The sequence below is a fragment of the Hyla sarda genome, chromosome 3, assembly GCF_029499605.1.
Source record: "Hyla sarda isolate aHylSar1 chromosome 3, aHylSar1.hap1, whole genome shotgun sequence".
Taxonomy (NCBI): Eukaryota; Metazoa; Chordata; class Amphibia; order Anura; family Hylidae; genus Hyla; species Hyla sarda.
Window position 1 is genome coordinate 170,691,668 of NC_079191.1, and position 26,560 is coordinate 170,718,227.

The 26,560-nt window shown below is 46.5% G+C and overlaps 1 protein-coding gene across 6 annotated transcripts in view; it reads right to left on the reverse strand.

Moving 5' to 3' along the window:
* Positions 1 to 398: 398 nt before the first annotated feature.
* Positions 399 to 26,560, reverse strand: part of LOC130361869 (receptor-transporting protein 4-like) — a 54,137-nt gene continuing 27,975 nt past the window's right edge. For 3 of the 6 annotated variants that reach the window (XM_056565475.1, XM_056565476.1, XM_056565474.1), the window contains 2 exons: positions 2,792 to 2,952; positions 399 to 973 (listed from right to left, as the gene is read on the reverse strand). In XM_056565475.1, the coding sequence (XP_056421450.1) occupies positions 535 to 973; positions 2,792 to 2,943 (591 nt within the window). In that variant the 5' untranslated portion in view covers positions 2,944 to 2,952 and the 3' untranslated portion in view covers positions 399 to 534. Of the gene's footprint in view, positions 974 to 2,791; positions 2,953 to 4,481; positions 4,924 to 18,864; positions 18,975 to 22,424; positions 22,537 to 26,560 lie in introns of those variants that run through there. The other 3 variants (XM_056565478.1, XM_056565477.1, XM_056565479.1) reach the window with 3 other exon arrangements.

The following is a 26,560-nucleotide window of genomic DNA, read 5'->3' on the forward strand; positions in this document are numbered from 1 at the left end:
CATGCATTTGTGGGGTCACAGTATATGATTAATTTATATTTTGGGGCACAGCATATTAATTCATATATAGGCCTCAGTGAATATGAAGCACAGTGTATTAAAATGGGTTACAGGGGGCACAGTGTAGGCGCAGTAGAGAGCTGGGAAGAACAGTGTTGGATTGCTGTTCTCTGGACCGGTCAGGTCCCGTAGTTGGTGTGTAAGGGCCCCCGGAGGCCTCCAAGAGCTTTCTCTAGGTGTCATGTGGTAATTTTAAAGACTTCAAACAACGTGCTTATTTCTTTTTACAAATAGTAACTGAATAAAATTTCATGTCTTTGCATTTTTTTCACCTCTACGCTTTTTTTCTCTTTTTTGTCTTGCAGCCACATTGACAAGAAATATGGCGGTAGGAGAAGTGAAGTACAATTTCTTTATTTATATATCAGCAACATATTCCACAGGGCTGTACAGAGATTTTACATTGCTTTCTTTCCCTAATAGGGCTCACAATCTACATTCCAAACGATCCTATCAGTATGTTTTTACAAAGAGTTAATCTTTTGCTAGGTACATTAATGCTAATGCGCCGACACCGAGCAGAGCAGATAACACACCACCGACAATAACGCCAGTTTCTTGAGGGGACGTGGTCTGCTGACTATCACACAGATTGAATTTGCAAGCCTCACAGTGCTCTTTATCATGTGGGCCCTCCTGCTTGCCATAACTGTTAGGTGGATAGTCATCATTCACATTTCTCTTGCCATAAAACACCTTCTGGATATGACTGACTACATTGCTGATGACTCTTTTTCCGTTTTCATATGATATTATAGGCTCTTGCATTGTGTTACTGCCACATGACTGACATCCTTGTTTGAAGATCCTCATTGTTACAATACCATATTTCTGGTATTTGTTTAGAACCATCCGGAACAGTATGAATACTTTAGAAGAGTTCCATTTGCGTTTACAATAAAAGCATTGAAAGCTAAGAAAAAAAAAGAAAAAATATATACATATCAGATATACCGTACCTAAACCACTATTAATAGTTCTCTGTCAAAAAGCAGAAAATGGGGGATCGGTTGAGAACTTGTAACTCTGTCAGCATTCTTTGGTCACATTTTTGGTTTTGTGTATAGTCAGGGGTGCACATACCATAAAAACGACCAATTCCCCTACTGGAGAGAGTGAGATTAGCCCAGTTTGGTGATATCTCTTATTTTAATAGATAGTAAGATCGTACATTGGGCTGTAAGGAATAAAAAGAATAATTATGGAAAGTAGACATGGACAAAGAAGCAATGCCCATACACATTGGGGGGGATTTATAAATTTTGACTGCTGAAAGTTTCTTTTTACCCCTTTTTTTCACTTTGGTTTTCGTGGACATGCACCAAATTTATCATTTGGTGCGAGTTGTTAGTAATTTTGGCTCAAATGTTGAAATCAGCTGTTCACAGCGCCTTTTACACAGAACTTACCCCCACAGAGGACGCGTATTTTACCCTGCAGAGCAGCCATTTCGGAGTCCCTCCTGCAGTATATCAGCAAGCGACATGAGTTATTTTCTTTTGTGGGGTTTATAGCCACCATGTGAAATGGGTTTTATTTTCAACTTGGGTAGTTTTTTTTTTTTACTTTAGTGCAGTGGTCTTCAACCTGCAGACCTCCAGATGTTGCAAAACTACAATTCCCAGCATGGGCTGTCCGGGCATGCTGGGAGTTGTAGTTTTGCAACATCTGGAGGTCCGCAAGTTGGAGACCACTGCTTTAGTGCTTACCTTTCCTGAACCTGTGCGGCCATGTCCAATGCTGGCTCAACGGAGGGTGAAGGTCCCTCAGAGACAACTATGTCGCAGGATAGTATTGAGCAGCCCTGGAGGAGTCGCTGCTTTCACAAAAAAATTGTTTTAATGTATTTTGACGCCTTTACATTTTCTGACATTGCTAAGTGTGTTTTCCATGTGCAAAATTTCTTGGCGGGGATTTGCGCCAAAATTGCGCCAAAGATCGATTGGCGAAAATGATGAATTACTGACTAAAGTTAAAATCACACACAGGACCATGTGATTTTGAGAAAGTTGTAAAAATGACAGTGGAGAAGATGCGCCAAACTTTGGTGCAAAAAGACACTGCGCCAAAGTATTGCACCAAAGTTATGTGAAAAAAACACATAAATCCTTTGATAAATACCCCCCATTGCCCTGCATGAATGTCCCGTATCATAATGGAGCCGATGCATAGCTGTGTAATGACAGCTCAGCTCGCACTGTGACAGCAGGGATAGGCGTAAGCTGTAATCCTGGCCTTTGTATCTTTGATCACCACAGTCAAAAGTGTCTGCAATAGGGATCTGAGAACTGCCATACAGTCATCCATGGGGACCTATAAAGGACCCAATTGCTGTTCTTACACAAAGTCGTAAGCTATGTTCACACAGGCGTAAAATGTACAGAATTTCCATCGAAAAACACCGACTGACATTCCGCTCATTTGAAAAGTCCGTCAGGCGCTAGGACCATTCAGAAATGCACCATCACAAAGACAGCAATGCATTTCTGATATGTCTATTCTTTCTGCTGACACCAGAATCAGGATGTTCACAGCAGAAACATCTACCATGCAGCAGAATCCCATTGAAATGAATGGGACTCTGCTGCAGTGGAATGTCGGTGCGGATTTTTTTTGTGGAATTCTGCGCTGCGTTTTATGGTCCAGATGTTGTACTAGTAAAAACCTGTATTTTAAACACCTCCATATACTTTCCTAATGTATTATTTAAATCTTTGAGCTCTTTTTTTACCTGCCAAAAGTGTTCTGTGAAAAGTATTTAGCATTGGTGTTTTTCTGAAGGTTTGTATCCACATTTAAACTCCATGTATCAGGAACTTCAGATTCTTCTATCTCATCGGCAAATTTTTCAATCCAAGTGCGATCATTCCTAATTGCGAACATTTTCTTGTGCTGAGTAAAAAAACAAGACCAAAGGAAATTATAAGTGATTGCAGACCCTATAACTATAAGGATGTACATACAGTATTTATTCTTTATATCTCAGGGTCCACGACTGTGGATCAAGTTTGTATGGCAGCCCTATCAATTTCTTTACAATATGGTAGATTTTCTTCAGTGTTTTACAGTCCCTACCACATTGTCATCTCTTTACCATCACTTTATGTAATTTCCACAAGCACAATCTATCACCCTATTGTTGACCCTGGCCCTAGTGCAAATTTTGTTTCAGGGCCCTCGCCTGTCTTGTGCAATTTATATGACAAGCGTTTCCTTATGTGGCAGCGGGGTCTTTGGCTTCTCAGGGATTTGGATCTAGGTGTAGCTGCTACCTTTGCACCCACTCAAGTTACACATTTGTCTTCAAGACTAAGCAAATTTGTATACAGAATTGATTTTGAGGAACAAGTTGTATTTTTTAGAATCACAATTTTAAAGGTAAACATAATATACAGACTGACATTATTTCTTATGGTAGGTGAGGAAATGAAAAAAAGCATTGTTTTTTTAGACAGTTTTTATTTATTTATTTATTTATTTATTTATTTTTTATTCAGTTTGCCATGCTATATAAATAATGTTAACTTCATCCTATGGGAAGTTATAATTTTTGGGATTCCAGATATGTCTTTTTTCTTACCAATACATTTTTTTGGGGACATATATTATTTTTATTTTTATTACGCTTTGGGGGGGGGGGGGCATTTATCAAGCCTTCTCCAGTGCACAGGCTCTGCTGCTAGTTCATGGGCTCATTTATGTAGAGGCAGAGGCTCTGAGCTAGCTGAGATTTCATCCGCATTTTACGCTGATTTGCCAGCGTAAACTGGCACAAATCTGGCAAACAGGGCCTTTTCGCGAGCAGCGGTGAAAGCTGCAAAAAATAGAAAATCACCAGCAGTTTACGTGGAGATTGTGCAAATATTTGCTGTTTTTTGCCAAATTGCTAACTAATCGCACATGATAAATATCACCCCTTTATTTTTAGCCTAACTAAAGCAGTGTGGTGTTATTGTTTTCTAAGTTACAGTACTTATTCATATGTCAATGTACCCCAAGCCTACAATCATAAACTGTGCTGCACATTAAAGCCACAGAATAAGACAGTGGCAGGAATTTATCAAGATCTGTGTAGGTAAACTTTTTTACCCTTTTATTTTGTGTAGTGAAAAATGTGTACTTACACCAAATATAATGCAGGGTGGTGTAGTTCTAATAATTTGAATGGTTCTAGTGCACATTTTTTACGTCTACAACTTTTAAACAGTTTGCGCCGTTAATGTCAGTTTTTTATAAATGCTAAATAATAGAAATGTTTTTATTTTTATTTATTTTTTAACACTGGTGCTAAGTGAAAGATAAATGTTTATAAGTATAATGCCCACACTGCAGCTATATGTTTTGGAGTTGGCCCCTACTCACCACTCTCCATCATCTCAACCCAAAAATAGATAGATAGAATTCCAAGGAAAGCAGCTCACCAAAATTCAAAGTGTCGGGGTGCAATCTGTATAAGCTTCTAGGTAGTCAAGCTCAAAATTCACATAGCTTGCAAAGGAGAGCAGCACTCCCAAATGGTGAAAATTCCAGTCTTTATTAACAAATATGCAGGAGACATTTCAGCTGGCTCACCCAGCCATTTGCAAGCAATAAGTGATACAAAGAGCAGAGTAGTTAAAGCCATGCAGGGCTAATGAGATTATAAATTAATTAAATACACATTGATAAAACAGACATGATAAATAGGGATGAGCGAATCGAATCTGATGAATCCAAATTCGTTACGAATTTTAGGAAAATTTTGATTTGCAACGAATGCAAATATCGCCACAAATCGCTTCATTAAACTCCATTTAGTTTGATCCAGGCTTCAGGGCATCTAAAATGGCGGATCCACATGTGAGGACATGGGGCAAGGAATCCTGGGAAGTGGGAACAAGGGTAGGCAAGAGGACTCTGAATCACATGCAGCATGCAGCCTATCAGCAGACAGTCACCCCTGTGATGTCACAGCCCTATATAATCGTCAGCCATCTGGTGGCCAGTTACTTCAGCCTTTTATTACAGAGAGAGAGAGAGAGAGGGACAGACAGCAGTGTGTGTTGAACAGAAAAGCATTTTTCCAGCAGCGATTCACCTTCCAGTCACTACAGCATTCTATTACAGAGAGGGAAAGAGAGCAGTGTTTTGCACAGTAAAGCTTTTTTACAGCAGCGATTCACCTCAAGTCCAAATCCAGCCTAGAAGCACTGATAGGGAAGGGAGTGAGATTGAGAGAGAGAGTACAATGTTGGGTGTAGTACACAGTGACTGTGTGCTGCAGCACTGGTGTGTACTGCTGGTGTTGCACCCAAATACTTTTTTAAGCGTACTGGAGCACATTGTCCTCCCCTCATAAGTGCATACCACATACGTACATCTAAGTGGTGTACTATTTTGTTCCTGTTAAAGTCTTAAGGACCTAGATACTGTGAAAGGCCAGCCAAAAGTACACACTGGCTGATGTTGTACACGAATACTGTTTTAAGCGTACTGGAGCGCATTGTCCTACCCTCATAAGTGCATATCACATACATGCATCTAAGTGGTACTATTTTGTTCCTGTTAAAGTCTTAGGCTAGGTTCACACTGTGGAATCTCCGGGCAGAAAGTTTCCACCCAGAGATTCCGAGTGCGGCCAGCGCCGACTGAATCAGTCTCCAATAGACTGCAATATGTTCCGAGTATATCCACCTGAAGAATGAGCAACGCCATTCTTCAGGCGGAAATTTCCAAGTGGATTTTCCATTCACAAATTCCAAAGTGTGAATTTGTGAACGGAAACTCATTCACTATACAATACATTTCAAAGTGGAATTGCAGGTGGAAATTCTGTAGTGTGAACCTAGCCTTAAGGGCCTAGATACTGTAAAAGGACAGCCAAAATTACACACCTGCTGGTGTTGTACACAAAAACAATTTTAAGCGTAGTGAAGCGTATTGTACTCCCCTCATATACTCACTAAGTATGTCATGCAGAGGAGTCCCAGAACATTCACAGAGGAGTAGCAGAGGCCTATATTCATCAGGCTGAGGTAACAGCAGACTAGGGCCGATTGGCAGGAGGAGTCGCAGCAAGAGGCCTGAGCTCCCAATATCGGCAAGCGGTCGTGTCTCGACCAGGAACCCATCTGCCGTCATCGATTGGTTAACACGGTCATCTACTTCATCGCAAGTGACATCTCACACCACCAGTCAACAGTCGGTGGGTTACTCAAACACAACCCTCAGTTGGCATGGCCCGGGAGCTGTCCCTGTCCTACCAATACCTCTGTCCTATGCTGTTCCCTCCCCCACAGAAGTATCTTATGCTGTGGGTTGAGCTCCACTATTTAGTGAGGACAATTAAGGCGACAGTCAGCAGCTACTGCCCAGCCAAGAAGTGGAGGAGACATCCACCGATTCCTTCGCTAGGCGGGCAAGTAGACACTGTTGAGGAACCTGAGGAGGACATCAGTGATGAGCAGACACAACTCGATGATGATGAAGCCGATCGCACTTGGGAGCCGGTGGCAGATGGGGCTTCATCATCATCATCAGGAGAAGAGGGTTGCAGGTTGCCCCGTGAGGCAGCAGCTGAGCAAGCAAGGTGGTAGCATGGTTGGCAGTCAACATGGTGGCAGAAGTGGAAAGTCTGGAGCAAAACGTGCTCAGGGTAGACCCCCTGCTTTGTGGCAGCCTACCTTCATGTGAGGTCGTGGAACAGGGGGTTCCTGGAGTTGGCGACAGTAGCAGTCAATCAGTGTGGACTGTTAGTGGGAAAATCAGATACTCGGCGGTGTGGCTCGATGTTAACCTGGCCACATGCAAGATGTGTCGGCAGAAGGTGAAGCATGGCCACTGTCCCAATGTTGGCACCACGGCCCTGTGTCAACATATGCAGCGTTACCATAAAACGGCCTGGGAGAACCGTGACTGCGATGTGGTGGTCCAGCCTGTTGCATCACCCACTGGCACACCGCTCCCTGTTTCAGCCAGCCAAGGCTCCACCACCTCAGCCGAAGGGAGCTATGTGTCATACCCATCTTCTGTTGCTCCAGATGCTCCTGCTCCTCCTACTTCGAGTCAGTCATTACGCCCGCAATCCAATGGCGAAGCCCTGTCCAAGAGACAACAGTATGCGCCCACTCATCCAACGGCACAGAAGCTGAATGTACTCCTGTCCAAGTAGCTGAGAACTGATGGCTTGTGCCGAGCCGAGGTGGAGAGTCCCAAGCCGTCATTTCTTTGTGAAGAAGGCAGTACCAGCCCTGCACAATTTTGTGGAAGAGTTGGTGGGCCAGTCCTTGAGCCTGTCAGTGTGTACCAAAGTGCACGGCAGCGCCAACGTGTGGAACTGTAACTACGGTCAGGGACAATACATGTCCTTTCGGCCCACTGGGTGAATGTGGTTCCTGCACAGCCACAACAGCAACTTGGACAGGTCACGCCGCTTCCACCTCCACGCTCTCAGGCCATTGGTCCTATGACAGTGTGCAACTCGCCTCCTCATCCTCCACCGTGTCCTCAGCCTCCACTGCACGATCAAGTCTCAGTGCCCCACCAGCATACCATGTGTGCAAGGCATGGCGGTGTCACGCTGTTCTTCACATGGTTTGCTCAGGCCCTTTGAGAAAGCCACATTATTAGTCAGTCGCCAGGCTTTTGGGATGAACAATGTCATTCCACTGCTTCATATATTACAACACGTGTTGGAAACTATGGCTGGTCAGGGCACTGGAGATGTGGTGCCTACATCTCATAGCCACATGAGCCCTGTGGGGGCTGAACTGGAGGAGGAGGGGCACAGTGGAGCACAGTTTAGGTTTTGTTTTTCTAGTCATCTGACAGGAGAGGAGGAGTAGAAAGGCGAGACAGAGGAGATGGAGGCAGGGAGTCCTTCTGAGTCACTTGCACAAATGGCACGATGCATGCTCGCTTGCGTAGTGACCGCTGAATCGTCACCATTCGGCAGCGGGATGACTTCTGGCTCTCCATCTTATTGGACCCTTGTTACCGGTACAAAATGGGGGCCTTTTTTACACCCACTGAGAGGGAGGACAAACTGACCTACTACAGAGACATCCTACGTAGTCAGTTGGCCGATGCCTATTTGCGCCATCGTCCATCCTCTTGCAGGTCTTACTCAGGGGGCCCTTTACGCTCACCTTCCACTGCCACGGCTGCTGGGGAGGGTTGGGGAGGCAGGAGCAGTACCAGCTCCATCAGCAGCAGCCTGAGTCTGCAGTCACTGATGAGTATCTTTCTTCACCCGCATAGTGAAGCAACTCATCAGCAGCAGGTACACCTGGAGCAGGACCTGAGCCAGCAGGTGATGGCATACCTTGACATTATCATGCCAACACACCTTGAAGATCCGCTTGATTTCTGGGCAGCCAAACTTGATTTGTGGCCGCAACTAGCAGAGTTTTCCCTGGAAAAGCTTTCCTGCCCGGCCAGTAGTGTGCCATCAGAGTGGGTGTTTAGTGTGGCGGGGGCCATAGTAACCCCAAGGAGAACTCATCTGTACATGAAAAATATGGAGAGAATGACATTAGTGAAGATGAATCAGGCATGGATCAGCCAGGGTTTTCACCCACCAATGCCTAATGCATCAGAGTAGATTGACCATGGTGCCACACCAACACTTCACAAACTTGGATAATGCTAAACATATTTAAAGGACATCTGCAGGGCTCATACATAAAAAAAAGTTTACCTCATCTGATAGCTCTTTCAAAGACCTTTCCAATGATACCTCATTTGTTAAATTTGGCCCAGCCATTCTCTTGTAATTGCCACCTGTAGCAGTAAGCAGCCATGTCATAAAGACTACATTTCCCATGACTCCCTGCGCCAGCTTCTTGTTAGCTGCTCTCTCCCCCTCCTCTCCCCCCCCCCCCCCGAGGAAATTATAATAAATTATAATAAAGTGACGCCCACAGCTCCTTCCCTTGTGGTTATCTCCTCCCATCCTCCCCCTCCCAGCTCATCAGCCCTCTCCACCCTCACCGCATGAACTGATAGGCTGCGGCCCCAAGTGCTGGGCGGTATAATGGCATGAACCGGATACCGTTTTTTTTTTCTCCCACGGTATGGATTTTTGCCCATACCGCTATACCGGTCGGGCCCCACCCCACCCTCCAGACGAATTGTAGAGCCCAGCGCGGCGCCCTCACTTATCCCGGTGTGCTTCTGTGGCCCGATAGAAGCTAATCCATTTACTGTTTCCCCCCACTGTGCCTGTCAGCCAGTGTCCCCGCGAGCACGATTAATTCCCACCGCTAGTGGGATCCATGTGCCCACTAGCGGTGTCACAAGAATGCCTCCCGCGAGCTCGATCGCTACCATCACCGCTAGCGGGGTCCCTGTGCCCACTAGCGGTGTCACAAGAATGCCGAGCGCGCCTCTGTTCCCCGTCCCTGTCAGCTCTCAGGGTATGGGAACAGATTTAAAAGCCTCGTGTGTGGCTAACGTATTACTGCACAGGCGCAGCACTACGCGAATAGCGTAGGGCTAACGTAGGCAATGCTAGGAGCCTAGCATTAGCCCTACGCTATTCGAGTAGTACTGCGCATGCGCAGTACTACGTTAGCTGCGTGCGAGGCTTTTAAATCTGTTCCCGCACCCTGAGAGCTGACAGGGACGGGGAACAGAGCCACGCTCTGCATTCTTGTGACACCGCTAGTGGGCACAGGGACCCCGCTAGTGGTGATGGTAGCGATCGCGCTCACGCTCGGCATTCTTGTGACAACGCTAGTGGGCACAGGGACCCCGCTAGTGGTGATGGTAGCGATCGCGCTCACGCTCGGCATTCTTGTGACAACGCTAGTGGGCACAGGGACCACGCTCGTGGGGTGGGGGGGGACAGGCGGTAATACCGTGATACCGCGATAATAAAAAAAAAAATACTGTGATATTCATTTTAGGCCATACCGCCCAGCACTAGCGGCCCCTACTGTGCGCTCAGCCAATCAGGGCTGAGCGCATAATAACATTATGAATATTTATAAGATGGGAGGAGAGGGGCCGGCACGATGAGCGGCAGGGGGAGTGAAGCAATCCTCCGGCACATTATGGGCATTTGTGACGTAGCGTCGACCAAGATGGCGGCTCCATAGAGAATGATATGTCGACGCTACCCGCGTTAGGGGACCAGGAGAAGACTTCCGGTGGCGGCATAGCGGAGAAACGGGACCAGCCAGGTAATGGATCCCATTTAGAAACTTATATAACTTGTGATATTATTACATTTGGGCCCTAATTTGCTAGTGCTGCAGTTGCCCTTTAAGGTGCTGCTCCCCAGTTACAGACATTCCTTGGCATCAGACCACAAGTATGTAGTGAGGATATGCATTAGCTAAAGCTTAACTTTTCTTAGGATAAAATATATGTACCCAATTTGTTTTTTAAATCAAACAAAAGGAAAGGTGTGAAAAAACACCTTGTGCCACCTACACCACCAACTATTGATGTGATGCAAAGACCTGGTGGAAGGTGGAAGGGAACAACATATGGTCCATTGTAACCGGTGGGGGTAAAAAATTCCCCTGTAAGGCCCTACTCTGGTATTATTAATTCCCTTCTTGGTAAGTATTACTCGCCCTAAAAAGGGCAGTCCCATACAGGAACTTCTCCCTATTTCCCCCTACAAACACTGCCATTTCCCAGGGTTTTTAGGTGGAAATATCGAGAGTTTCCTGTGTGGGACTGCCCTTTTTAGAGTAACACTTGCCAAGAAGGGAATTAATAAGGTGAGAGTAGGGTCTCACAGTGGAAGTTTTTAGCACCTCCTGCTACAATGGACTATACATTGTTCCCTTCCACCTTTTCGGGGGAAGTGTTACTCGTCTTGAAGAGGGCGGCCCCACACAGGAACCAATCCCTATTTACACCTAAAAATCCTGGAAAATGGCAGTGTTTTTTAGGTGAAAATAGAGAGAGGTTCCTGCGTGAGTAACACTTGCCAAGAAGAGAATTAATAATGCTGTTATAAAACAACATCCCTTCCCCTTATCCCCTTACACCCTTCCCTTCAACTCCCTGGTTGAACTTGATGGACATATGTCTTTTTTCAACCATACCAACTATGTAACTATGTAACTATGAGAGTAGGACCTTGCAGGGGAAGTTTTTACCCCACCGGTTACAATGGACCATACGTTGTTCCATTCCACCTTAAAAAGGTCTTTGTATCACCTCAATACTTGGTGGTGTAGGTGGCACATGGTGTTTTTTGCCCACCTTTCCTTTTGTTTGATAAAAAAAAAAAATATGTGGGTCCATATTTTGTACCCTAAACATATATTTTTAAAAGTTACGTTTTACGTAATGCATATCCTCAATACCGTTTTCTTCTGCCTACCTGTCTCAGCTACTATTCTGATCCTGCCTCCCGCCTGATGCCACACATCTGATGCAAAATTCTCCTTTTTTCACCCACCTTTGTCACCGAGTACTGGTGTTGCCCCTCATCACACCACTCCAGTCTGTGTCATTCAGCCAATATGTGGTCTCCTCATGCTGCCGCCAACTCCAGGCTGTGTCATTCAGCCACTATATGTTCTCTTCATGCTGCTGCCACCTCCACGCTGTGTCATTCAGCCACTATATGGTCTCCTCATGCTTCTGCCACCTCCAGGCTGTGTCATTCAGCCACTATATGTTCTCCTCATGCTGCCGCAAAATCCAGGCTGTGTCATTCAGCCACTATATGCTGCTGCCAACTCCAGGCTGTGTCATTCAGCCACTATGTGGTCTCCTCATGCTGCCGCCAACTCCACGCTCTGTTATTCAGCCACTATATGTTCTGCTCATGCAGCTGCCACCTCCACACTGTGTCATTCAGACACTATATGGTCTCTTCATACTGATGCCACCTCCAGCCTCTGTCAGTGTGCCGCTCTGCAACAGTTATTCTAATGACGACGCCTCTGATCAGCATGTCATACTGAATAACAGTATTATATCACTAACCCAGCACACAACCAATGTGTGTTACAGCAAGGCAAAGTGTTCTACACCCCTATTAAGGCTCTCTGTAGGCCAGAAACAGCTGTTTTTTTATAGCGATTCACCGCAAATAAATTAGTATCAAACCAAATATTTTCGGAAAATTCGGCAAATCAGCTGAATCAAATTTTTCAAATATTCGCTCATTTCTAGTGATTAAGTACATATTTAAGTGAATATACATCCTGTTCCAAATTATGATGCACATGATATTTTTCTTATTTACCTAAATAATTGATGTAAATACCAGTCAGCATAATTCTCATGTTATCAACTATTAAGAGTACAATTCAGATTTTATTGAATAAACCTCCTAATGATAACAGTGTTTTTTTAAACATAAAATGTACAATGCACTGTTCCAAATTATTACGCACAGTAAGTTTCAAAAAACTTTATAGGTTGTAAAGAACTGAAAATTGTCATTTGTAGTGTTTGCAGCATATTTACTGAAATCAAAAGCTATTTAAATCCCATTTTTAACAACATTTTAACATTGTAAACATTTTAACAGGTTACGTTACATTTTAACATAGGACCCCATATTTGATAGCAGCTTCACAAGTCTTGCATCTATTGAACTTGTGAGTTTTTGGACAGTTTCTGCATGAATTTGTTTGCAAGATGTCAGAATAGCCTACAAGAGCTGCTGTTTGTGTTACGCCGAGCGCTCCGGGTTCCTGCTCCTCCCTGGAGCGCTCACGGCGTCTCTCTCCCTGCAGCGCCCCGGTCGGTCCCGCTGACCGGGAGCGCTGCACTGACATGGCCGTCGGGGATGCGATTCGCACAGCGGGACGCACCCGCTCGCGAATCGCATCCCAAGTCACTTACCCGTCCCGGTCCCATGCTGTCATGTGCTGGCGCGCGTGGCTCCGCTCTCTAGGGCGCGCGCGCGCCGGCTCTCTGAGACTTAAAGGGCCAGTGCACCAATGATTGGTGCCTGGCCCAATTAGCTTAATTGGCTTCCACCTGCTCCCTGGCTATATCACATCACTTCCCCTGCACTCCCTTGCCGGATCTTGTTGCCTTGTGCCAGTGAAAGCGTTTAGTGTTGTCCAAAGCCTGTGTTACCTGAACTCCTGCTATCCATCTTGACTACGAACCTTGCCGCCTGCCCCGACCTTCTGCTACGTCTGACCTTGCCTCTGCCTAGTCCTTCTGTCCCACGCCTTCTCAGCAGTCAGCGAGGTTGAGCCGTTGCTAGTGGATACGACCTGGTTGCTACTGCCGCAGCAAGACCATCCCGCTTTGCGGTGGGCTCTGGTGAACACCAGTAGCCTCTTAGAACCGGTCCACCAGCACGGTCCACGCCAATCCCTCGCTGACACAGAGGATCCACTACCTGTAAGCTGAATCGTGACAGTAGATCCGGCCATGGATTCCGCTGAGGTGCCGCTGCCAAGTCTCGCTGACCTTACCACGGTGGTCGCTCAGCAATCGCAGCAGATTGCCCAACAAGGACAGCAGCTGTCGCAGTTGACCGCCACGTTACAGCAACTTCTGCCTCTGCTACAGCAGCAACCATCTCCTCCGCCAGCTCCTGCACCTCCTCCGCAGCGAGTGGCCGCTCCTAGCCTCCGCTTGTCCCTGCCGGACAAATTTGATGGGGACTCTAGACTCTGCCGTGGATTTCTGTCTCAATGTTCCCTGCATATGGAGATGTTGTCGGACTTGTTTCCTACAGAACGGTCTAAGGTGGCGTTCGTAGTGAGCCTTCTTTCAGGAAAGGCCTTGTCTTGGGCCACACCGCTCTGGGACCGCAATGATCCTGCCACAGCCACAGTCCAGTCCTTCTTCGCTGAAGTCCGTAGTGTCTTCGAGGAACCAGCCCGAGCTTCTTCTGCCGAGACTGCCCTGCTGAACCTGGTCCAGGGTAATTCTTCAGTGGGCGAGTACGCCATCCAATTTCGTACTCTTGCTTCCGAATTATCATGGAATAACGAGGCTCTCTGCGCGACCTTTAAAAAAGGCCTATCCAGTAGCATCAAGGATGTGCTGGCCGCACGAGAGATTCCTGCCAACCTGCAAGAACTTATCCATTTGGCCACCCGCATTGACATGCGTTTTTCTGAGAGACATCAGGAGCTCCGCCAGGAAAAAGACTTAGATCTCTGGGCACCTCTCCCACAGCATCCTTTGCAGTCTACGCCTGGGCCTCCCTCCGAGGAGGCCATGCAAGTGGATCGGTCTCGCCTGACCCAGGAAGAGAGGAATCGCCGTAGGGAAGAAAATCTTTGTCTGTACTGTGCCAGTACCGAGCATTTCTTGGTGGATTGCCCTATTCGTCCTCCACGTCTAGGAAACGCACGCACGCACCCAGCTCACGTGGGTGTGGCGTCTCTTGGTTCAAAGTCTGCTTCTCCACGTCTCACGGTGCCCGTGCGGATTTCTCCTTCAGCCAACTCCTCCCTCTCAGCCGTGGCCTGCTTGGACTCTGGTGCCTCTGGGAATTTCATTTTGGAGTCTTTGGTGAATAAATTCTGCATCCCGGTGACCCGTCTCGTCAAGCCGCTCTACATTTCCGCGGTCAACGGAGTCAGATTGGATTGCACCATGCGTTACCGCACAGAACCCCTCTTGATGTGTATTGGACCCCATCACGAAGTGATTGAGTTCTTCGTCCTTCCCAACTGTACCTCTGAGGTCCTCCTCGGTCTGCCATGGCTCCGGCTTCATTCTCCCACCCTTGACTGGACCACCGGGGAGATCAAGAACTGGGACTCTGCTTGCCATAGGAAGTGCCTCTCCACCCCTCCCAGTCCCGTCAGGCAAGCCTCAGTGCCTCCTCATGGCCCCCGTCCTGGTGACACACTGCCCCGTGCCAGGCTTCGCCCTCTGCCCTCCCTCCCCATTCCCACTCCTGCTGTACTGCCTGCCTTTGAGGAAACCCTCCATTCACTCCCGGTGTCCTCGTCCCAGGTAAAGCAGTTGTCGGACAAAAAAAGGGGGAGACCTAAGGGGGGGGGGTACTGTTACGCCGAGCGCTCCGGGTCCCTGCTCCTCCCCGGAGCGCTCATGGCGTCTCTCTCCCTGCAGCGCCCCGGTCGGTCCCGCTGACCGGGAGCGCTGCACTGACATGGCCGTCGGGGATGCGATTCGCACAGCGGGACGCACCCGCTCGCGAATCGCATCCCAAGTCACTTACCCGTCCCGGTCCCCCGCTGTCATGTGCTGGCGCGCGCGGCTCCGCTCTCTAGGGCGCGCGCGCGTGCCGGCTCTCTGAGACTTAAAGGGCCAGTGCACCAATGATTGGTGCCTGGCCCAATTAGCTTAATTGGCTTCCACCTGCTCCCTGGCTATATCACATGACTTCCCCTGCACACCCTTGCCGGATCTTGTTGCCTTGTGCCAGTGAAAGAGTTTAGTGTTGTCCAAAGCCTGTGTTACCTGAACTCCTGCTATCCATCTTGACTACGAACCTTGCCGCCTGCCCCGACCTTCTGCTACGTCTGACCTTGCCTCTGCCTAGTCCTTCTGTCCCACGCCTTCTCAGCAGTCAGCGAGGTTGAGCCGTTGCTAGTGGATACGACCTGGTTGCTACTGCCGCAGCAAGACCATCCCGCTTTGCGGCGGGCTCTGGTGAACACCAGTAGCCTCTTAGAATCGGTCCACCAGCACGGTCCACGCCAATCCCTCGCTGACACAGAGGATCCACTACCATGTAAGCCGAATCGTGACAGTTTGGATGTAAACTGCCTCCCACACTCATAGATCTTTTGCTTGAGGATGCGCCAAAGGTTCTCAATAGGGTTGAGGTCAGGGGAGGATGGAGACCACACCATGACTTTCTCTTTTTTTATCCCCATAGCATCCATTGATGCAGAGGTTTTCTTTGCAGCATGAGATGGTGCATTGTCATGCATGAAGATGATTTTATTACGAAAAGCATAGTTCTTCCTTCTGTACCACGGAAGAAAGTGGTCAGTCCGAAACTCCACATACTTTGCAGAGGTCATCTTTACACCTTCTGGGACCCTAAAGGGGCCAACCAGCTCTCTTCCCATGATTCTGGCCCAAAACATGACTCTACCACCGCCTTGCTGATTTCGCAGCCTTGTTGGAACCGGGCGCCATCCATCAACCATCCATTACTCCATCCATCTGGACCATCCAAGGTTGCACGGCAGTTAAACAGCTAAGCAGTTAAACAGGACTGTTTGAAAATTGAAAATTAGTCTTCATGTATTTTTCTGCCCAATGCAGCCGATTCTGCTCATGAGCATTGGTTAGTGTTGGCCAAATATAAGGTTTATGCACAGTTGCAAGACTCATGAGGACTCTACACCTTGATGTCTGTGGGAATCCAGAGGCACCAGCAGCTTCAAATATCTGTTTGCTGCTATGTAATGGTATGTTAGCAGCTGCTCTCTTGATCAGAGAAATCTTCCTCAATGTGCCTTTATCTGCACAACCCCGTCTGTGCTCTGAATCAGCCACAAATCTCTTAATAGTGCAATGATCATGCCTTAGTTTTCATGAAATATATAATGTTTTCATACCTTGTCCAAGGCATTAATCTATTTCACTCTTTTCGGCAGCAGAGAGATCCTTTTTCTTCCCCATATTGCTTGAAAATGGTGCTCTGCTTAAAGGGGTTCTCCGGTGCTTACACATCTTTTCCCCTATCTAAAGGATAGGGAATAAGATGCCTGATCGTGGGAGTCCCACCGCTGGGGACCCCCGGGATCATGCACGCGGCACCCCGTTTGTAATCAGTCCTCGAATGCAAGCCTACGGGAGGGGGCGTGATAGCTGTCATGCCCCCTCCTGTAGGCTTGCATTGAGGGGCGGAGCGTGACGTCACACGATGCCGGCCCGGTGGTCGTCTGTAATCAGTCCCGGAGCGAACACGCTCTGGGGACTGATTACAAACGGGGTGCCGCGTGCATGATCCCGGGGGTCCCCAGCGGCGGGACTCCCGCGATCAGGCATCTTATCCCCTATCCTTTGGATAGGGGAAAAGATGTGTAAGCACTGGAGAACCCCTTTTATAAAGGGGAACGCCCACCTTTACTAGTTTTTCTTTAAATTGGGCTCACCTGGGCTCACTGGTTTCTGTAAACTGTGTTAACTTTTACGGAAGATTTTCTGTACGCTTCATTAACATAACAGTCTCTTAGCATAACAACCGTTTCTATTGGAGATTGACAATGGTTGGGACTTTAGCATTAAAAGTCTTTTAAGGTATTGCGCTGTTCCACTGGATTTAGGGGAATTAGTTGCAGTCCAGTAGTCACGCTAGCATTAGCAGGAATTAGAGTAAAACTCACGATTTTGGTTCTGCTGAGGCCGTAGGTTTTGAGGCCTAGCGTGTCTTTGAAAGTTGCGTAGCACACCGTCCTGTTAGTCCGGCATCCACGAGAGCAGCAACCCAAGAGAGCGATAATTGGACACAGCTCCCTTACATGGGCAGGGGCTGGACTAACGCTAATTGGTCCATACGGATGTCAATAACCATTACAAAGATTTGTGGGTAACACGTGACCCAAGGACCTCCTAAGGTCCTGCAACATACCATAGAGGTCACTATCATGGTCACTTGACCGAAGGTCCTGCGACGCTGAACAAGGTAAGTTCTATACATTTCTATGCAGTATAGATATAATTATTAATATATACATTTATTAACATTACAGTTAGACTTAAGGAGAGGCGACTAGGGGCTGTCCCACCTGAGTAACCCTACCTGAACGTAGTTACTCTGACTTTGGGAATCTCTACACTAGGTACAGTATGCAATACGGTACCGGGACACCCAAAACCCCCTTACTTAAGATAAGTCGGCCTCAACGTCAGTCCCCTAAGACAGAGGGACGTAGGGAAGGTCGGGTACAACCTATAAACCTACTTAACATTTTTCTTTTGGTGTACATACATTGGTTTGGGTAAACTCACAAACAGGATTGGTTAATTCATGAATTTAGTAACTGGATGATATTATTCACATGAGATACATCCTACTGAACATTTTTTTTTCTTTTTTTTTTCTAGCTCACTAGACAATTGAAATCTCACTATACATTTTTATTTAGATTCACTAGGCAATTGAAATCTCACTATACATTTGTGCCATATTAGCTACCTGTTTAGTACACTGGAAGTATATTGGCTTGGCCGAGGCTTCATACCAATATGGGTGGCTAATAGGGTCAATTGGCTACACGCTCTTATCCTTAGAACACAACAGATAAACCCTACTTAGGTCACCTTTAATTACGTGCATTATTTTTAGTTAGCAAGAGTATCTACTGGCCAGGCAGAACATCTTACACACGCATAAGAACAGAGAATTAGTGTACATGACAGTGGCAGGAACTGGAAAAATTGACATTAACTACAATTCCCAAGGCATTTATTTTAGTTTGAGATAAGTTTTTTGTTTGTTTATTTGTTGGGTGTACTAAGTTTAACCCCTTAAGGACGCCGGGTGTATCCATACGCCCCCATTTTAAAGTCCTTAAGGACTGAGGGCGTATGGATACGCCCGTAGGAATTCCGGTCCCCGGACCTGGGTGACTGCTGATATCTATCAACAGGCTGATATCTATCAACAGGTCCCGAGACCCCCCATGTCGGCGATCGCCGCAAATCGTCGGTCAATTCAGACCAACGACTTTTCCGGGTTAATCAGGTCTCTGGTGACCCGGAAAAAAGGGTGAATGGGGCTGTCCGAGACAGCCCCATTCACCCTTACCCAGCAGGAGTGAGGTGGCACAGGTGCCGCCTCACGATCACGTGATTGATCGGTCGGAACGACCAATCAATCACGACCCTGCTGGGCGGCGATCGGGACGGCAAAGATGGTGGAGATCGGCGACGGCAGAGGTCTCCTACCTTGCCCTGGTCCAGCGGGGTCCCCTCGGGATCAGTGGCGGCGACAGGAGCAGCAGGATTGGCGGCAGCAGCCGTGGTAGTCCCAGCAGAAGGCTCCAGCAGGAGGTGAGGCCTGATCACTTCCTGCTGTTGCTTAGCAACAAATCGCAGCATGCACAGGCAAAGGGCATGCTGGGAGTTGTAGTTTTGCAACAGCTGGAGTTCCAAATACAACTCCCAGCATACCCTTTGGTAGTCTGTGCATGCTGGGGGTTATAGTTTTGCGACAGCTGGAGGCACTTTTTTTTCTATGAAAAAGTGTGCAGCCAGCTGTTGCAAAATTACAACACCCATCATGCAGAGACTACCAAAGGGCATGCTGGGAGTTGTAACAGTGTGCCTCCAGCTGTTGCAAAACTACAACTCCCAGCATGCCCTTCGGCTGTCAATGCATGCTGATTGTTGCAGTTTTGCAACAGCTGGATACACATTGGTTGTGAAACTGAATTTGTTAGCTAACTCAGTGTTTTGCAACCAGTGTGCCTCCAGCTGTTGCAAAAATAAAACTCCAAGCATGCACTGAGAGACTGTACATACTGGGAGTTCTAGTTTTGCAACAGCTGGAGGCACACTGGTTGCAAAACACTGAGTTAGGCAACAAACTCTGTATTTGGCAACCAATGTGCCTCCATCTGTTGCATAACTACATCTCCCAGCATGTATGGTCTGTCAGTGCATGCTGGGAGTTGTAGTTTTGCAACAGCTGGAGGGCAGGTTTACAGCGAGTTCTGCTGCAAGTTTGAGATGCGGCAAATTTTCCGCCGCATCTCAAACTCCCAACGAGAAACTCATTGTAAACCTGCGCCCATGTGAATGTATCCTAAAAAACACTACACTAACACATAATAAAGGGTAAAACACTACATATACACATACCCCTAGTCCCCCCCCCCCCCCCCACTCCAATAAAAAAAAAAATGTACTGTACGGCAGTGTTTCCAAAACGGAGCCTACAGCTGTTGAAAAACAACAACTCACAGTATTGCCGACTGCTACTGACTGTCAAGGCATGCGGGGAGTTTTGCAACAGCTGGAGACACCCTGTTTGGGAAACACTGCCGTAGGGTATTTTTGTGGCGGATTCAAATACCCTATTTAGTCCTCAAATGCGCATGGCGCTCTCTCACTTCGGAGTCCTGTTGTATTTCAAGGAAACAGTTTAGTGTCACATATGGGGTATTTCCGTACTCGGGAGAAATTGCATTACAAATTTTGGAGGGCTTTTTCTCCTTTTACCCCTTATGAAAAGGAAAAGTTGGGGTCTACACCAGCACTTTTTTTTTTACACTAACATGCTGGTGTTGCCCCATACTTTTAATTTTCACAAGCGGTAAAAGGAAAAAAAGACCCCCAAAATTTGTAACACAATTTCTCCGGAGTACAGAACTACTCCATATGTGGGCATTAAGTGCTCTGCGAGCGCACAACATGGCTCAGGAGTGAGAGCGTGCCATGCACATTTGAGGTTTAAATTGGTGATTTGCACAGGGGTGGCTGATTTTACAGTGGTTCTGACATAAACGCAAAACAATAAATACCCAGATGTGACCCCATTTTGGAAACTACACCCCTCATGTATTGTAATAAGGGGTGCAGTGAGCATTTACACCTCACAGGTGTCTGACAGATTTTTGGAACAGTGGTCCGTGAAAATGAAAAAAAAAATTTCATTTGCACAGCCCACTGTTCCAAAGATATGTCAAACGCCAGTGGGGTGTAAATACTCACTGCACCCCTTATTAAATTCTGTGAGGGGTGTAGTTTCCAAAATAGGGTCACATGTGGGGGGTCCACTGTTCTGACACCACGGGGGGTTTTGTAAACGCACATGGCCCCTGACTTCCATTCCAAACAAATTCTCTCGCCATAAGCTCAATGGCGCACCTTCTCTTCTGAGCACTGTAGTTTGCCCACAAAACGCTTTACATCCATATATGGGGTATTTCCATACTCCGAAAAATTGGGGTTACAAATTTTGGGGGGCATTTTCTCCTATAATCCCTTGTAAAAATGTAAAAGTTGGGGGAAAACCAGCATTTTAGTGAAAAAAAAATTCCATTTACACATCCAAATTTAACGAAAAGTCGTCAAACACCTGTGGGGTGTTAAGGCTCACTGGACCCCTTGTTATGTGCCTTGAGGGGTGCAGTTTCCAAAACGGTATGCCATGTGGGGTTTTCTGCTGTTCTGGCACCATAGGGGCTTCCTAAATGTGACATGCCCCCAAAAAACCATTTCAGCAAAATTCACTCTCCAAAATCCCATTGTTGTTCCTTCCCTTCTGAGCCCTCTACTGCGCCCGCCGAACACTTGACATACACATATGAGGTATTTCCTTACTTGAGAGAAATTGGGTTACAAATTTTGGGGGGCTTTTTCTCCTTTTACCCCTTGTAAAATTAGAAAAACTGGGTCTACAAGAACATGCGAGTGTAAAAAATGAAGATTTTGAATTTTCTCCTTTACCTTGCTACTATTCCTGTGAAACACCTAAAGGGTTAACACACTTTCTGAATATCATTTTGAATACTTGGAGGGGTGTAGGTTTTATAATGGGGTTATTTGTAGGGTATTTCTAATATGAAGACCCCTCAAATCCACTTCAAAACTGAACTGGTCCCTGAAAATTCCGATTTTGAAAATTTTGGGAAAAATTGGAAAATTGCTGCTGAACTTTGAAGCCCTCTGATGTCTTCCAAAAGTAAAAACATGTCAACTTTATGATGCCAACATAAAGTAGACATATTTTATTTGTGAATCAATATATCATTTATTTGGAATTTTCATTTTCTTTACAAGCAGAGAGTTTCAAAGTTAGAAAAATGCAAAATTTTCAAAATTTTCATGAAATTTGGGGATTTTTCACCAAGAAAGGATGCAAGTAACAACGAAAGTTTGCCAACGTGTTAAATTAGAATATGTCACGAAAAAACTATCTAGGAATCAAAACAATCGGTAAAAGCATCCCAGAGTTATTAATGCTTAAAGTGACAGTAGTCAGAATTGCTAAAAAGGGCTCAGTCCTTAAGGTGAAAAAGGGCTCAGTCCTTAAGGGGTTAAGTGAGGTAAGTACACTTAAGTGGTTGTTTTGTGAAGTACTATGTGTTTAGTATTATGTGCAAGGTCAGTCTTGATACCTTAAGGGTAGTTTTCCTTGAGTGGACCTTTGAGAAGGTGTTAGTGATGGGTGACAAAATTGTTATTCTTCAGGAGCCGAGGAAGCCACCTACTGTAACTACTACAACACCTATTATTTACATTAATGTACATGTGTACAAGGCAAATTTTTCTAGGTACAATAACCATTTACATTTAATTTCTCTATCATGAATATTTATTAAACACTCCAACAGGGTTCAGGTGCATTCACCTGATAAGTGCAACTTTCACGAAGAATGTCACATTACGATTGAGGTATATACATGTAAACGTGCGTGCAAGGATCAGCAGTCCACCTGCACTAAGAGTCTAAACTTCACGGCTACAGCTATTAGCTGGGCACACACTTACGAATCTCCTACCTCTAGGAATGTCTTGGTCTAAGAACCAGGCACAAAAGCTTGACGTTACGTTACTTGAACAGTCTTAGCCTTAGTCCTGCTAGGCACGTTTCTTGAACTGTTGCAGAAAAGTCTGTGAAGACAACAAAAACACAAAAACTTTAAAGCAGTATGAGTGTCACATTTCAGATGCAGCTTCGGCAATGTCGTCCTGCTCCTCGCCTATTGCCTCTACCCCTCTCAGGATCACGAGCAGGCAAAGAGTTAATGTGGCTCTCCCACACCACATTAGTAAGGGTAGAGTGTGACACTGAAGGATTGAGGTTAACAGTTGGTGCTGGTTAATTCGGCCCCACCTCCTCATCAGGCGTGGGCCGCAGCACATTTGTTGGTTCCTGGGGGGTAGACCAAACCTCCTTGTCGGGAGTAGGCCAGGGTACTTTGTGGTAGACAGAAGGAATTGGTTGAGACTCCTCCTCCTTGAGTACGTTGGTGGAGGCATCAGGAGCAGGCCATCTCGGCCTCAGCTTGAATGGGTCCGCATACCAATCATCAGAACAGAAATACTTGAAGGGCAACTGGGTTGGAGCGGCTGGCCTGGTGACTGCGGCCGCCCACTCTCCTCGCAGGCCCCAGACAGGGGTGTATTCCACTATCTCACCCACCTCCAGGGAATGGAACTTTTTGTGTAGATATGACCTCTGTACAGATCGCCAGTTTACGAGGATGGTATAGCCGGTGTGGCAATCAATGAGGGTACCATAACCTCTGACCTTGTCGAACTTGGCCACTGTTGCTCTTCGATGTTCCAAGGGCTCCTCCCCTTCTCGAGGATGGTCCCACCTACGAATAAAGAGTGCCTCCATCTCTTTGGTGTTCTCCTGATAGCGGATCCTCTCCTCCAGAGGCAGATGTACATGCTTAGGGGTTCTCGGTGTTGAGCCTTTAATTTTTCCATTAGGTCTGCTATTTCGGCCTCCTGACGGGCCCTTTCTTGCTGTGCCTTAGGAGCCAATGGCAGGGACTTCCTAGGCAGGGGTTGAAGCACATCATGCATGTATTGGTTAAAGTCAGGTTCCTCCCCAAAGACCCATTGGGGCAATTTAGGTGAGTGCGGTCGTGCATTCTGCAGGGCGGACAGGGGTATCTCTGGCTCAGGGCTGGTGGGGGAAGAGAAGGCAGCCTCAGATGGTGTACTTACTGAGAATTCCTCCATAGGGATCTCAGCCCATGAGCCCCAAATGCGGTGGTGAGGGGACAATCTCCCCGGTGATGGAGTTCCAGGTGTCCCTGCGGTGTCCCCCGGAGGAGTATCCTGCCAGTCGTCATCGTCATTGCGCAGTGGGGGAAGATTGCAGGCCCCCTCTTCATCCAATGACAACCGCTGCAAACGGTCGGCAAGATCATGGATCAGTTGGGCTGCGACCGCCGCAACTTTCCTTTGTTCCGGTGCCATCTTTGTGTGCATGCCACGTGGAACGCTGCTCTCCGCCATGTCTGTACCTTCCGGCTCTCCTTTGTCCAGACTGAAGAGGTCGCTGTGCAGGCCTCCCTTTATATTGGGCTTCGCCAAAATGGCTGCCGGCCGGAAGAACGTCATCGGTGCAGCCCCAACTTCCTGTTCCTCCAGAAACAACAACCACGTCTCTAAGTTCCCTTTCGGCTGCAATACACTCGCTTGATAGCATTGCCCAGGGGGCGCAGCGCGGGCCTTCTTCGCGCACTTTTCCGGCAGCGAGTTAACTCTTGCAATCCTGACCGGACCTGGGGATCGTAGCATACATTCGCATCTCACTTTACACATTTCTGCAGCAGTAACATTTTCGTCTCCCCCCTTATTTTCGCATGTGCTCTCTGCAAGCGGCACCATATGCAATCTTCCGTACAGTTATATGGTGCTCCGTAACCCATGGGGACAGTCTATTATACAGGGGGAGTTCACTTTATTTGGTGGCAACAGCTGTAGGCACACACCCGTATCCTGTTTGTCAGACGCCAAAAAGCTATGTGATAGCCTGGGGGGTGTAGGGTATGGGGAGTGTAACTGTGCGGATATTAAAGGGTGTCTTTTAACCCTTGCTATTCATGACGCCAGGGTTAGGGCTCCTCAATAAAGCTTTTCCTACCGCCGCCCTTCCCAGGAACGATAGGGAGGTAGTTGGTAATAGAGTAGAGATAGATAATAATGGATTGTCCACAACCGGAGAGTTTCTGTAAACTGGGATAACTTTTACAGAAGATTTTCTGTACGCTTCATTAACATAACAGTTTCTTAGCATAACAACCGTTTCTTTTGGAGATTGACAATGGTTGGGACTTTACCATTAAGAGTCTTTTAAGGTATTGCGCTGTTCCACTGGATTTAGGGGAATTAGTTGCAGTCCAGTAGTCACGCTAGCATTAGCAGGAATTAGAGGAAAACTCACGATTTTGGCTCTACTAAGGCCGTAGGTTTTGAGGCCTAGCGTGTCTTTGAAAGTGCGTAGCACACCGTCCTGTTAGTCCGGCATCCACGAGAGCAGCAACCCAAGAGAGCGATAATTGGACGCAGCTCCCTTATATGGGAAGGGGCTGGACTAACGCTAATTGGTCCATACGGATGTGAATCACCATTACAAAGATTTGTGGGTAACACGTGACCCAAGGACCTCCTATGGTCCTGCAACATACCATAGAGGTTACTAGCATGGTCACATAACCAAAGGTCCTGCGACGCTGAACAAGGTAAGTACTATACATTTCTATGCAATATAGATATAATTATTAATATATACATTTATTAACATTACAGTTAGACTTAAGGAGAGGCGACTAGGGGCTGTCCTACCTGAGGAACCCTACCTGAACGTAGTTACTCTGACTTTGGGGACCTCTACGCTAGGTACGGTGAGCAATACGGTATCGGGACACCACAGATAGATAGATAAAAAAAAGGAATCCAGAGAAGAAGCAAAACCTGTGTGCATTTGTTTGGGTGCCAGCAATCCAAACAGACTTGGTCCAGGGCTCTTCAAATACAAAAGAAGACAAAAGAATTGCAGCATTCCAAGTAAGGTGTTTGGATGGAATAAATATCTACCTTTTTTCACCCTAAGGCTGGAACTCCACTGAGTTTTTTTTTTTGTTGCAAAAACGCCATTAAAAAAAACTATTTTCCCGCACGGCGTTTTTTCAGTGAAAAAACGCCGCGTCCAGATGTTAGCTGCAAGTCAATAGTAAACTGCAAAATGCCATATTCACTTGGCGTTTTTCAGTTTGGCGTTTTTTTTTTTATCCTTTTGGCGTTTTTCAGCAATTTTGGGCTAAGAGGCTGGTTTTTCAAATCGGCCGACAAAACCTAGTTTGGCGTTTTTTGTCCTGAAATCATGGCGTTTTCCTCCCATAGAAGTCTATGGGAGAGCAAAAACGCCAAGACAAACGCCATGTTGGTTTTAAATTTTGCGTTTTTGCAGGCGGTTTTTATTCCTTTTTGGACTTTAGTGATACAAAAAAATTATGGAAATACCTTTTGCATTAAAATTTCGTAGGGTACCATAAAAAAAATTATTAAAAAGTAGAAGGGATGGAAAAAATTGTATCTAACGAAATGTATCTTTTTTATTACGAAATGTTTATTAATTTTTAAACAGGGATCAATTTATGTGGGCAGGTAAAGCACTAAAAATGTAGCCGACAATAATAAAAATGTAGTGTATGTGTGTGTGTTTTTCACTTATTTTTTAAACATTTTTTAGGTAGTACTACTACTCCCAGCATGGAGCACACTGTTCCATGATGGGAGTAGTAGTACCTGTAATTATTGACAGATCGCCATGGTTAATACTCTTGTATAATGTATAGATGCGGCGGCCGCTCTTCTCTGGTCCCCTGCACTGACGTATATATACACATATTCATATTTCCCGCAGAGCTTTGATTGGCCAGATGGTTCCAGCCAATCACACCTCTGTGGGAAATAGTAATAGGTGGTGTATATATATGTCAGTGCAGGGGACCATAGGAGAGCGGCTGCTGCATCCATACATTATACAGGAGGATCACAGCGGGTGTCAGGAGTGATACCCGCAGTGATCTTTCCTTAACTACAAGTACTACTATTCCCAACATGGAGTACATTCTGCTCCATGCTGGGAGCTGTAGTACCTGCATTAATAGAC